We start from the raw sequence: 14,485 nt of genomic DNA on the forward strand, positions 1-14,485 counted from the left end.
TACTCCATGTTACCCCCAAAAACCCAAACGGGATTTTCAGATAACTTGTGATGTTCCTGTATCGCAAAGGGAAATCTTGAGGTGAATATCCTTCAGCTCGTTATGGGATTCCCTGCTCTCACCTTTTTTCATGTCGATGTTTTTTTTTTGTTTTTTTTTCTTCAAAAAAATTCTTTCATCGGAAAGAAAATTAATTGAGTGAGAAAATAAACATGATGCACACGTAATTCCACGATATGTACAATACGACCGAACAAACGTATTCATTAAATAATTTAATGCACATTCATATTCGCTTTGATCTCACAGAAGTTAAAAAGCGCGGGAGTGAGTTTTGAAGTTGTGGCGAAATGGTGCAGTTGTTCATCCAAACGTACGTGCAGCTCCAACTTTATCATCTCTTGTTCTAAACTATTAACCACCGGGTTGCTCTCCTGAAATAGTTGACAGGTAAACTTACTCAAATTGCTCTGCACCGACTCGACTCTCAAGATGTCCCTTTTATGAGACACTTTTTAAACATTCCTGCCTCCCTGTCGCTTCACTTCGAGCACATTCTGCTGCATCGATCTATTATTCCAGCTGTGTGTGTGTGTGTGTGTGTGTGTGTGTGTGTGTGTGTGTGTGTGTGTGTGTGTGTGTGTGTGTGTGTGTGTGTGTGTGTGTGTGTGTGTGTGTGTGTGTGTGTGTGTGTGCGTGCGTCACCGCTGTTTCTCAACAACCACTGGTCCGATCTAATTTAAACTTGCCAGCTATATTGCTGGGGACCTGAGGATGTGCCTTTTCAAGGTTTGATATTAACCGGACAAGTGGTTCCCAAGTTATGGCCATTTATTTACCAACCAATGACAAGACACGTTGCTGCGTGGGCGTGGCCGTTGGGGAAAGGGCGCGATTTAGTTACCGTGACCGTAGGAGTGGCAATGGTCAATGGCAGCGAATGTCATGGCAAGCAAAGACAGGGAGGTTAACTTGATCTTAATTTGGATTTTAACTCACTCTGTGTGTGTAAGTATCACAGCAGTTTTTACTTCAATGAAAGCGATAATTCGTGGAAAGCTTGTGAACATTCCGTACGGGCACGCACTACTTCCGGATAGTGAGGACTTAATGTATTTGAATAATTTCTCGATTTCTTATCCGCATTTATAGATAAACACCATGCCCCAATCCAGTCGTCGTTTACGAGAGCGAAGGAACGGCCTGTGTGGTTGTTGTTTGTGGAACGCGGTTTGAAAGTTTTTTTTTTTTTTTTTTTTTGCACATACGGCCACGCACGTACGGACACGTACTAGTGTTGATAAAATCCAAGAAATGGACAACTTCAGTCAATTACATGAAAAACTGAAATCTTTAGACACATTTAACAAAACACATGAACGAGACAAAGAGGGAAACGAGCGAGTTAGGCCTCAGTCTCTCCTCATGACGGTGACATTTCTAAGTCTGTCCTCGACACAGATTTCTCTATTTGATGAGTGTCATGTCGTGGGCGGCCCCGAGGGGCTTTATCAGCATATTCTCCATATTCTGGCTTTCTGACCACATCTCTGATTTCTCACCAACTTCTCTCAGCAACGAGACATGCTCCCTGGGTTTTGCAACTCTTCTTCATTACAAACGAGTATATACCGTCGGTCGCTTCACTGACAGGAATACTGAGAGGAGGGAGGGGGGAGGGAGGGGGGAGGGATGAGGGAGGGATGAGGGAGGGATGAGGGAGGGATGAGGGAGGGATGAGGGAGGGATGAGGGAGGGATGAGGGGAGGGATGGGGAGGGAGGGGGAGGGATGGGGGAGGGAGGGGGGAGGGAGGGGGAGGGAGGGGGAGGGAGGGGGAGGGAGGGGGAGGGATGAGGGAGGGGGAGGGAGGGGGAGGGATGAGGGAGGGAGGGGGGAGGGATGAGGGAGGGAGGGGGAGGGATGAGGGAGGGAGGGGGAGGGATGAGGGAGGGAGGGGGAGGGATGAGGGAGGGAGGGGGAGGGATGAGGGAGGGAGGGGGAGGGATGAGGGAGGGAGGGGGAGGGATGAGGGAGGGAGGGGGAGGGAGGGGGAGGGAGGGGGAGGGATGGGGAGTGAGGAGGAGGGATGAGGGAGGGTGGAGGGATGAGGGAGGGTGGAGGGATGAGGGAGGGAGGGTGGAGGGATGAGGGAGGGAGGGGAGGGAGGAGGAGGAATGAGGGAGGGAGGGGAGGAATGAGGGAGGGAGGGGGAGGAATGAGGGAGGGAGGGGGGAGGAATGAGGGAGGGAGGGGGAGGAATGAGGGAGGGAGGGGGAGGAATGAGGGAGTGAGGGGGAGGAATGAGGGAGTGAGGGGAGGGATGAGGAAGGGAGGGGGAAGGATGAGGGAGGGGAGGGGGAAGGATGAGGGAGGGAGGGGGAGGAATGAGGGAGGGAGGGGAGTGAGGAGAGGGATGAGGGAGGGAGGGAGGGATGAGGGAGGGAGGGGAGGGATGAGGGAGGGAGGGATGAGGGAGAGAGGGGAGGGATGAGGGAGGGGAGGGGGAAGGATGAGGGAGGGAGGGGGAGGGATGAGGAGGGATGGGATGGGAGAGGGAGGGATGGGGAGAGAGGGAGCGAGGGATGGGGGAGAGGGACGGATGGGGGGAGAGGGACGGATGGGGAGAGCGATGAGAGGGAGGGATGGGGGAGAGGGATGAGAGAGGGGGATGGGTGGGGGAGAGGGAAGGAGGGGTGGGAGAGGCAGCAAAGACAGAGGAAGGGGAGCGAGGAAGGAGGAAGGAAGAGGGAAGAGTGAGGATGGGTGGGGGAAGGGAAGACAGTGTGAGGTGAGAGGAAGTGAAGACAGCGTGGGGTGAGAGGAAGAGAAGCTAACATAGAGAAAATGTTGTGCTTTATGAACAACACAAAAACAACACTATATATATATATATATATATATATATATATATATATATATATATATATATATATATATATATATATATATATATATTAATATATATATATATATTGGTGCTTGGCCGATATGGGCAGTTTTTTGTAAATTGGCAGATCGTAGTCTGTGTGATAAGTGACTGCAATGTTTACTGTATACAACCCAAAAACCTTGAGGAGTTTTCACCCTTGTTTTGGGGGAATTTAAATAAAGACATTAAAAAAAAAACAACGTTGTATTATAGACTTTTCAAGGAGATATGCATTAACATTAATCTTTATGACAGCTGCCAATCGTCACGTGTCGGGTGGAAAAAATTTAGCCTTCGAATTTAGAATAAATGTTAATACGGCAAACGGCTTGGAAGTCGGGTGTTATCAAATGTATATTTGCTTTGAAACTCACAAAGAGAAACCATACAACCTTTGTGAAGCACACACGGTTCGTATAAAATATCCAAATGCTTTGGAAACAGTCACGAGGACAAAGGAAACCATGATCGCTTGTACGCTGCTGAGGTTAAACGTTAAAACCTCCACCACCCATCATCATCATCATCATCATCATCAACATCAACATCATCATCATCATCATATACGGGATGAAACTTTGCCACCACGGCACCCATAATCAAGCATGCAGGCATGCACACACACCTGCAGAGAGTCCCTTTACAGATCCAAATCTACCCAGAGGTACCACATCCGTGTCCACTGTCTACGTACCTCTGCCTTGTAGCAACTGCCGACTGTACATCCCGATCCGGACACGAACTGTACCACCTTTCGACTGTTGGGCACTCGGCAAGTGGCTTAAGAACTCAAGCAAGCACTCCAATAAAATGATCGATGAGGAACAGTTGGCTTGGCAAGTGATGGCAAGATGAATGGTCATGGCACATACCCGCAGAAAACAACGTAACACCAATTTCTTAACATTTTCAGATTTCACGCCCGATTTCGAGTTATTCACTTCACATGATCCGGTCTTCCAAACTCAAATTATATTTCGATTATACACTTTAATTAGTCCGTGAGAGTGAATGATGGAAAATTGCATCATATAATGCATGAAATCGCTGCAAGCTCTGAATTTAAAAACTATTGCACTTACAAAAGCGATGTATGTAGGAATTCGCAGGTATGTAGATGAAGCATTCGATGATATGAGTGAGGAAAGTGAAAAAAAAAACATTTTCAGCGCTTTACCATCCATAAACCGTTGCGGCCTGTTCCAATTCAAGGCATTGTTGAGCAGGCCGAACAAAATTGTGAATACCCAGCGAGAGAGGGGGAGAGAGAGAGAGAGAGAGAGAGAGAGAGAGAGAGAGAGAGAGAGAGAGAGAGAGAGAGAGAGAGAGAGAGAGAGAGAGAGAGAGAGAGAGAGAGGTGACCAAGGATGCGCCTTTAGACCCCGAGGGAGAGCGATTTGGCCAAGGATGCGTCTGATAAAGGATATAATTAAATACGGCTGTTAATTATGTTCAAACTGGGTGTTTTAATTAAATTTTAGCTCTTATATGAGCCTCAACAATGTATACGAAAAAAAAAAGAGCGAGAAAACACCTTACCCCATGCAGTGTTGAAGTAGATTATTAAATTTAAATAAAATAAAGATTTTAAAGTTCGTATAAATAAATTAATTCTGGAACTTTGCCGCCGTTGACACAGTGGCTATTACACCACCCCATGTAACATGTTCCATTAGTTCTTTGTGCCTGTTGTTTGTGTCCTTTATGACATCCTTGAAAACAGTAAAGTTTCCTGTTTGGATGATTTTCAATTTTGTCTGACTGCCAGGTAAGCAGACAGAGTAAAAATATCTCACTCCTCTCTGCGCGTGCGCGATTGGGATTAATTCAGAGCCAAAGTTCTGCAAAGAAACTACAGGGTGTTCCGTCTCATGCTCAAAATATAACATTCAATTTAAAAAAGTTGTTCCTCGATTATAAACTGACGTTTGCGGACGGACAGCCACACGTGAACCAATTGCTTAACCCAGTTTTTCACTTTGCGTGTGTGGGATAAACATTAAACGAAAACATTTAAAACCCAATAGACATCACCACATTGTACATTAGAGGAAATTCTCCATCATTTTTCACCCTTGAGTTTACATCAACACATTATGTCATTGTGCTTCATAGGGATAGAGAAGGGTTAGCCGGAGATTGGTTGTTGCTGGAGCTTCAGGGGCAACTGGTGTCCCGGCAGGGTGGAGGACTTGGTGGTTGCCTTTTGGGAGATCTGCATTACACCCACGAGGTATGTCTAAGTGCGTGTGTGTGTGTGTATTATCTAACATATTAATTACATGCTTGGTGCATCACATTGAGAAACAAAAAAAATGGGTGAACTGCAGCATGTGAGTTAATAAGGATGTTGTATTTTAGAAATTACCTGTTTTTACTTTTTCCCCAAGACCATGATGCAAAATTGGGATGACGATTTAGTGTGTTTATTATTTTTGTTCGGCTCACATACACCTGAAATAGTGTCAAGATCAAGCCTTTGTGATACAGTCGCAAAAACGGCTGAGCATTAAAGCCTCTTCAAACTTCATTGCCAAATTAGCAAACAAGTTTTTAACTCAAACGGAGCAATCAGCCAATAAAGGCATGCAGGAATGAATCAGATCATGAACCATGCTCTATACAGAGCGTTGGTGCTGCCGAAGCAGTTCCGATGACAAGGGTTACAATCCTGGACCTGTAGCCACTCCGATAATGCAAGTCGGGGTAGGAATTTAGAATTTGGCCAGGGTGCCAGCAATAGGTCGCCTACCTTTGTGAAGGACAACATGGGATCTTTAACATCCAGCAACTAATGCTGGCAGACAGGATGCCCAATTTAACGTCCATCTGAGAGACGGCACACACATTGATGAATCGCCCTGCCTGTGAAACACCGGGATGACAGTTTGTAACTCGGCCGGGATTCAAACCAAGGCTGCACAGCTTCGAGGCGAGTGTGCGTACCTCGAGTCGAGGCCATCCTGCCAGCCCAAGAATGAATGAGTCAACAAAACCAAGAGAAGTGGTTTTATGAAAGCGAAACTCTGATTTTATTATAAGCAGAACCAAAATATCGAAATCATAAACTTATAACATATACCAACATCTTCAGCAGATTAACAGTTGGAAATATACATGAGGAAAAAAAAAATCATCATTCTGTTGAATGCAAAGATATTGTTGCGGACTCATGATTTGAGGCTCACCACGACGAGGGGAAGTGCTCCGGTCCCTCTCTAATGACCTGCCGGGTCTTGCTCCGGCAGATTCCTCAGGCTGCTGGGCACACATAACTCCGTACTCCGGCAGATTGCTGAGCAACCATGAACGCCGATTGGCACGGCCAATCCAGGCAGGGTTACACGACTTCACGTGATACCTCACCTGTGGATGGCTGAGTCAATTATGGTCATTCTGGAGTAAGCCGTTCTGAAGAAGAAGGTTTTTAAAGGTTTTTATTTTCAATCCAATATGGCTGCTCAACCACGTGACCAATGACGTCATCAATTTAATTCTTCCATACAATTTATCTGAAGATGATCCTCAATAATTTTCATCGTCATCGGATAAAGGGTTCGACATATCCTATTATGACGTCATAATGAAGACAGACCAATTAAATCGTCCTGAACAAAACGTATTCCCCATGGGGAGTACTTGACATGTACCAAATTTCAATTTTGTTCCACGGAGCAGTTTCGGAGATAAAGAGGTCCAAACTTTTTCCTTTTTTCCAACATGGCTGCCACACCACATGACCTGTGACAATATCATTATCATTAAAAATTATACATGAGTAGTCATTCCTATGGTGGAAATGTCATGTCAATCCGACAAGCGGTTGCAGAGCAAATGAAATTCAAAGAAAATAAACATCAAAAAACAGCCGACGTGTAATGGAGAATAATAATAAACAGAAGACAAACAATCGGTTACCCAACCTGTAAGGCTTGCTACCCCGACAAGAATGGCACTGGGTCGAGTGCATACCTCCACCAGGCTGAACAGTTTACAATTTGTTTCCCACTGATAGGCCAGATCTTCATCCGGACCTTCACAAAGATCGAATAAGTTCTTCCTTCTCACACACCCAATGTGTCCACCAAGTTTCGTCCAAATCCACCCATAACTTTTTGAGATATCCTGCTCACAGACAAACAAACAGGGGGTCAAAACATAACTTACATCCACTTTTGGTTGTGAAGGTAATAAATACTCCTGAATTCAAGGTTATAGGAAAACTATAATGGATTCCATGACTTTGCTAGTAAAGAAATACATGAATGTCATTGCTGCTGATGTCTTTCCTGTTTTCAAATGGCCTCATCTCTGACCAACAGCTTGGAATCTGTGCTGGTCACTCAATCCTGTTCCTCTATAAGAAATGGTTAGAGGCCCTACATCTCACACAAGAGGTCAGGACTGTCTCCCTGAACATGTCTTGGGCATGTAAGATGGCCTGGTGTCTTGTTGGTTTGCCAAGCTCACTCCCTTTGACAAACAAGGATGCCTTCATTCTGGGATTTTTGACTTTCTCCACTCACGTAGTCAATGTGTTGCCATTCGATGGAACCCTTACCTCCCTTCTCCCAGTGGAGGTTGGAGTTCTCCAAGGCAATCTTGGACCCAGCATTGTTCCTCATCAACATGAAAATCTCTCCAATGCTCTGGAAAACCCTCTTCCTCATTTTCAGACAACTCCTTTTGGCAAATCCTAAGTACTCACAGTCTAAAAGGCCTTTGTCCATAGCTCAATGGAGTACTGTTCTCCCCTATGGGTTGCACCCCAGCATCACATCTGTTTCTCCTGGATTCTGTGGAATAGAAAGCTCTCAACATTATTGCAATATCCCGTGATGAGGCCGAAGCACATTGCAGGTCAGTCGGTGCCCTCTGCTTTTTTTATTGCTTCTTTCCCATTCAAATCCAGGATGCACGCTTTCTTCCAGTTAACCCGCCTCCTGGTTCCAAAATTCCAAAATGCAGGCTGATAGCACACCTCATTTCTTTTCTTCCTCACTTCCGTCTGAAGAATCACCTTTTTGATCCTGCTCTGTTCTCTCCTTTTCTTTCCAGGGCTTCAAGCAAGCAGTGCACCACCATGTCATGTCATCCTCCATCTTTACTCACAATCTGTTTCTTTTTTTTAACCCACATTGGCCCTGTCTAGCCCAACCCTTTTATTTGCATGTTATCGTGTTTCCTCCCTGACTTTTTATTTTATATTCTTTGTATATCCTATATCATTTTATATCCTTTGGCACCCTGTTCTTCAATGAGCCTCGATCTTTTAAAACAAGCTCGAATGAGCTAAGATCCCCGCCCTCTTAATGATGACGTCATAAAAACGAATATGACGTCATTGTGATGTATCAGGTTTGCGATAAATTATCTGTGCTAATGCCCGGCTTGATTCCCACAAACAAACAGCTTGCCTAGTTTCGGAGATAATGGTACAGGCGATTTCCATTAGCGGCGATATTATGACGTCAACTTTTTTCTCGGAAGAATTTCCAAAATCGGAGATGGTTACTGCCTGTGCGTGGGATTTCTGCATATACATGGCAAGTTTCACGAAGATCCGATGAAAACTCTGGGTTGTGAAACAAAAAATGTCAAAAAATAGGAATGACGTCATAAAAATTGATATGACGTCATAGTGATGATATGATATCATATGTGCGGTAATTAATCTCTGCTAATGCCCTGTTCAATCCCGCAAACAGAATTCAAAAAGCTTGCCTAGTTTGAGATAATTTTTTTCAGCGATTTCCATGAGCGGAGATATTTTGACGGCATAACTTTTTTTTCTCGGAGGAATTTTCAGAATCGAAGATGGTTCCTGTCTGCACAGGGTATTTTTTATATTACATATACATGACAAGTTTCAGGAAGTTTCGATGAAAACTGTAGGCTGTGAAACAAATGAAACAAAAAACGTCAAAAAATAGGAATGACGCCATAAAAATTGATATGACGTCATAGTGATGTATCATATGTGCGGTCATTCATCTCTGCTAATGCCCTGTTCGATTCACGCAAACAGAATTCAAAAAGTTTGCCTAGTTTGAGATAATTTTTTAGGCGATTTCCATGAGCGGAGATATTTTGACGTCATAGCTTTTTTTCTGGGAGGAATTTTCAAAATCGGAGATGGTTACTGTCTGCGCAGGGTATTTTTACATATATACGCCAAGTTTCAGGAAGTTTCGATCAAAACTGTCGGCTGTGAAACAAAAAAGTCCACAAGAACAACAACGTGAGTAAGATTTGGAGATCCTCCACGAGGGTCGACATAGAACTAAACTCAAGGGAGAAATCTCGTTTGAGGGCAGCAATCTCAACTACAACTATTACTACTATGACAAATACTACTTATACTACTACCGCTTTTTACAGCTGCAATTGCATCCCAACTTCTTGTGTGATCGGTCAGGGAAAGTTTTTGACTGACATTTGACTGAAGGTGGCAGGAATTTGTAATTTGTTGAGGGTGCACAACAATCACTCACCTCCTCTTCGCTAAAAACAAGCACGACGGGATATTTACCGACCACCAACAACCAGTGTTGAGATGGGTCCTCCGGCTTATCATCCTTCTAAAACAGCTTAACATCCAGCATAAAAAATTGGATCATCACTCTGCATGCAAAACACCAGGGTTATGGTTTATAGGGGGCTGAAGAGGGGAGAAAATGTGAGGCTCTTCAGGTTCTATCAATAATGTAACAACCAATTTTGAGGAACAAAAAGTGTGGATATTTGGTCTTTGGCAGGAGTCCTGATACCTACTGTTTTAAAAAAAAAAAACCAACATTTCTCTATAGTGTCTGAGGCTGGTGGAGGAATTGTACATGTGTCATATTAAGGAGACATTGCATTTCCAAATGAACCAAAGGATGTGAACAAATATTTGGAAAACTGAGCACTGCACATGGAATTAAAAACTGAGGTTACTTACAGCCTTATGAGGCAAATGCTCAGATGGGAACACCAAACGGTCCAATCTGATATGCAATCTCCTCCTAAAAATTGGTTCCTCTTATTACTACCGTATTGACAGTGTTAGCTGATTATTTTCACTGTTAATCTTCACACTTGAACAATAAGTCTCGCGTACAACGTCAGCTAGAGATAGCGGTGATGAGCCTTGTTTTGTTTCGTTTTGCTGAGCTATGCACCAAAGAGGCATAAATGGGGCTTGAGCTTGCAATAGCATCCTTCCCCCTCCCCCTCTTCCTCTACCTCCCCCGTTTCACTGTTGGCCTCTGAAAGATTGCAGCTCTGCCAAAGGGGGGGGGGGCAGGGCAGCTGTGAAGTAAAGGGAAAGGATGTTGGGAGGAGATGGAGGTGTATGGTGATTACAAGTTGGGAGGGAGGTGATCAACATCTGCCATATTTACATATCAAATATATCGATCATTCTTCAGGATGCAGTACTGTACTGTATACAGAAAGAGTTGTATAACGATACTCTGAAATCCTCATCGATTAACACTGGCTATCAGTCAACTGCACATCAACTTTTAAAACTATTTTATGGTTCATGGAACATCTCGACTTTGAGCTACCTGTTTCTGTGATCAACCCCTGGTGAAAATCGGATTTAACAACTCGTGCACTTCCATAAGGGGGAATTGTATTGTGGAGCATACAGTCCTTCAGAGAAGCCTGGTGTAGGCTTAATATAATGGTTAAAGTGGCTGGCTTAAGATCTTCAGGTCTTGAGTTTGAGCCCCTGTCGGCCGTTGAATAAACACCAATTGGAGTTGACTCAGCCTGTCATCCTTCCAAGGTCAGCGAAATGAGTACCAGTGCACTGGTAAGAGAGGGCACTGCATCAGCAGCACAGCCACAACCGCAGAAAATGATGCAACCAGCAGCCACGGGCTGCACACTAGAGCTCGTACTTGAGGGGAAAGTGAAGCTGCCTTGTTCGCATTGCAAATATTCAAAGTTGCTTGGCGCCTTTCATAAAAGGTGTCGTTTTTGGTCGGTATCGTATACCAAATTACCAGTACAAGCAAGTTGCCTGTGCCCACCTATGATTCTAAACAGGGTAGGTATGGAGGAGGCAAAAATGCAAACGGCATCTTCTGTGATCGATCCGGCAAGCTGGTAGCAACAATTCACATTTATTGCCACGTCTGATGCAATTGAAATGCTTTCATGGCGGCGAGGTGCTCCATTTGAAACAGTTTTTTGATGTCTAGGTTCCGTGATAAAAATTTGTATTGGTGTCAAATCCAGTGACCAATTGCAAATTAATAGTGGGATAAGTTAACTGCAGTGTTGTTCATCTTGCCTCTACCCTTCCTGGTCTGTCGCTGCTTCAGCTGCCCACTGAGTTAACACATGATTAGCCTACCAATGGAGATCAAAACAAACTAGATCTATATTTGAGAATACCTTGACATTTTATTTAACTTCGTGTTTTCCTTTTTCTTTGATGTCACCAATCTTCAGTGACATAGAGGTGGACTGGCAGGATAGCCTCGAGATATGCACACACTTGGCTCTGAGCTGTCCAGCCTTGGTTTGAATCTCCACCCAGCTATAAACTGTCATCCTGGTGTTTCGCAGTTGGTTGAGGCATCAATTTGTGTACCGTCACTCCTATAGATATTAAACTGGCTGTCCCATCTGCCAGCATAAGTTGGTGGACGTTAAAGATCCCAGTGTCCTTTGTGAAGAGTAGATGAGCAAGCGCCAGCACCCTGGCCAAATTCCAAATTCTTGCTCTAACCTACAGGGGCTCAGCATCAGCAGCACTGCTGCTAACCCGCAGCCACGTGCTGCGTAGAGTGATGCAAAGGGTGCCTGTTCTTTATAATAATTAATTAAATCAATGAACAACGAAATAAATAAACGATTTATGAATCAATGTGATTTTATGTACATGCTTCCTGGGAATTGGTGTACATGTATAGCCCCACCATTAATCCCCCTCCCCACACTCACTAATTTCTGAGCCTCCTTACTCTCTTGGATCTTGCTATTCATGAGTTGTAATTACCACATCGTCAGTAATCAATATTTTACTTGTACCTTTCTTCGTGACCAACCCGAGCACCTGGAATCAAAAGAGGAGTGTATTGTCCAGATTCCATCAAGCTGTGTGTCTGTCTCCCCAGGGTGTTCCAGTATTCATCATTGGACATCACATTCTGTACGGGAAGCAAGTGAAGCTGGAAAAGCCACTGGCGGTGCTGATCAAGCGGTATGGCAGCGGGAAAGATTCACAGTACAGCAAGGAAGCAAACCAAACATCAAAATCTGGATGGGGTGAAGAAGGCAAGGCAGTCGATACGCACTACGTCGTGAAAGCTGTTATTCGGCACAAGCTCGTCTTCAAAACTCGCCCAAAGCCTATCATCACCCACGTGCCCAAAAAAGTTTGATTATTTTGTAGTTGAAGTTGAACAAAACAATTTTTATGTCATAATTGTTTGTTTGTTTCTTTTGAATTGTGCTGTTTATTTATTTATTTATTTATGATGCTGCCGCCGACTGTTTCATCGGCGGTGATGGAAATTTGACCCCAGCTCCCATTAAAATATACATCGATGATCCATAAGTATGCTTTGTAGAGGTTTCCTCAGAAGAAAGATGTGCCATAATTCTGCCAATTAGTGGGTTTATACTTTTTGCTTCAACATTGATCATTTGTAGAGGTGAATGAATTAAATGGTGGAGGGTTTTCTAAAATATTTTTTTTCTCCCCGATGAACCCATGTTGTCAGCACATCGCAACAGGGTCTGTTTACGGGTGGTTTTGTAGAAAGGTTTGTGAAAATGGCAATTTATCATTCAATACAAATGGTCGTGAGTCAAGGAGTAGTTAAATGACAAAGTACGGCAGGAGTCGTAGCAAAGAGGATTGGGGGAGGGGAGGGCGGTGGTGTTTTTACATAAACAGGAGGAAAGGATTAACACAAAAACGAGAAACAAAATCCCAGAAAGGAACAGAATGGGAAAGAACGAGAAAGAATCAGCATGTGCAGAAGAGATTGTGGATGTGGATGGGTGATGATGGGCATGAGGTGATGATGGGCATTGCTTTTAAAAGACAGTTGAGGATGAAACTGAACACAGGAAGATGATTCCACAATCGGGAGAACAAGGGGATGAATGAATGCCAGTGGGCAAGCAGCCAACTGCCAAGACTTGAGGAGGATGCACAGTTGAGGGTTTATTGATCGGATAGCTATGAACGTGAGCGACCTCGGGTGGCTTGGGGAGGGCAGATATGGTTGGGGAATGAAAGGTTGTGAGCTGGCACAGTGGACTTTAGGTACGCACATTCACCTCTGAGCTGTCTCACTTGGGTTTGAATCTCAGCCCAGCTATATAAACTGTCGTCCTGAGGTTTTGCAGACAGGGCGAGGGATCAATGTTTACGCCGTCCCTCGGATGGATGTTAAACAGGGCATCCCATCTGCTGGCATTGACTGGTGGACATTAAAGATCTCGACATGCGTTTTGTGAAGAGTTGGCAAGTAGGCAACTGAACAAATTACAAAATTTCTGCTCTAACCTATAGGGGGCACTGCATCAGCAGCACAGCCACACCCCCAATAAACGATGCCACCCACAGCCATGTGCTGCATTAAAAAAAAAGAAGAAAAGAAAGAATGGTTGCCATTTTGGAAGATACATGTGGGAAAAGAAACTTGACTCCGGTCATTTCCAGAATAACTTAGCTGCTCGGCTTTGTACTGAAGTGTGTGAACCAACACCAAGCCTGCTGGCATCATGGCAATGAGTCTCCACAGATTAGGAAGAGGAAAGGTAAGAGGAAAGCAGAGTGCCATTGTTTGCCGTGAAAGCTTCACGTGTGGAATCATTGTAGTTGAGGGAACAGTAGACCACACAAGGCAATAATACATTGTTACGGAGAGATGCACATTGCTAAATGTAGTCCATAGGGTTGGGATGACCAGTGGATGGCATGGGTTGTAGGGAAGGGAGGCACGAACATGCACAGCAACACCACCACCAATGGTGGAATTTGGCCTGTCAGAGTAGAGGAGACAATAACCAGGGACACACAGAAGAGTACAGGTCATCCTGTGGGGGGAAAAAAATGTTTCCGTGAGCCTTGCAGTCTCCTGGATCCTGGACGGACAGATCTGTGAAGTTAAGCGCAGACCTCTCATATATATGTTTTGTCGACAAAGTCAAGGCTCATGGAAAAGGAAGAATGGATCAGGAGGCAACATAACAAAAGGAACAGCAGAGAGAGGGGGGAAACGCACCAACATCAGGGCCGAGGGACAAAATACATGGAGACGGACAAACAAAGGATTGAGGGCAAGAATGAAGGGTAGGGGAGGATACAGGGGGTGAACAAGATAGATACAGAAGCAATCTCTCAGGAAGGGAAAACTGGAAATTTGGAATGAGGTGTGCTTGGGGAAGAAGGGTTAGCGGGGGTAGAAAAAAAAAAAAAGATCATGGTTTTGGATTGGGGAGATGGTGGTGAACAGCTGTCTTGAAGATTTGGAGAGAATTAGGGAATGGGAGTCGTTGGCTCCACAGCCGGGGAAAAGGGATGAGCGAATGAGAGCTG

The 14,485-nt window shown here is 44.5% G+C and overlaps 1 protein-coding gene across 1 annotated transcript; it reads left to right on the plus strand.

Annotated features, from left to right (window-relative positions):
• Positions 1-250: 250 nt before the first annotated feature.
• On the plus strand, positions 251-12,490 carry CHTF8 (chromosome transmission fidelity factor 8). Its single transcript, XM_085888464.1, has 3 exons — positions 251-373; positions 5,047-5,164; positions 12,048-12,490. The coding sequence occupies exons 1-3, from the start codon at positions 351-353 to the stop codon at positions 12,312-12,314; spliced, it is 408 nt and encodes a 135-aa protein (XP_085744590.1). The 5' UTR covers positions 251-350; the 3' UTR covers positions 12,315-12,490.
• The last annotated feature ends 1,995 nt before the right edge of the window (positions 12,491-14,485 follow it).

Source organism: Eptatretus burgeri, chromosome 7, assembly GCF_056783735.1.
Source record: "Eptatretus burgeri isolate ZD-2024b chromosome 7, Ebu_testis_v1, whole genome shotgun sequence".
In the NCBI taxonomy this organism is placed as follows: domain Eukaryota; kingdom Metazoa; phylum Chordata; class Myxini; order Myxiniformes; family Myxinidae; genus Eptatretus; species Eptatretus burgeri.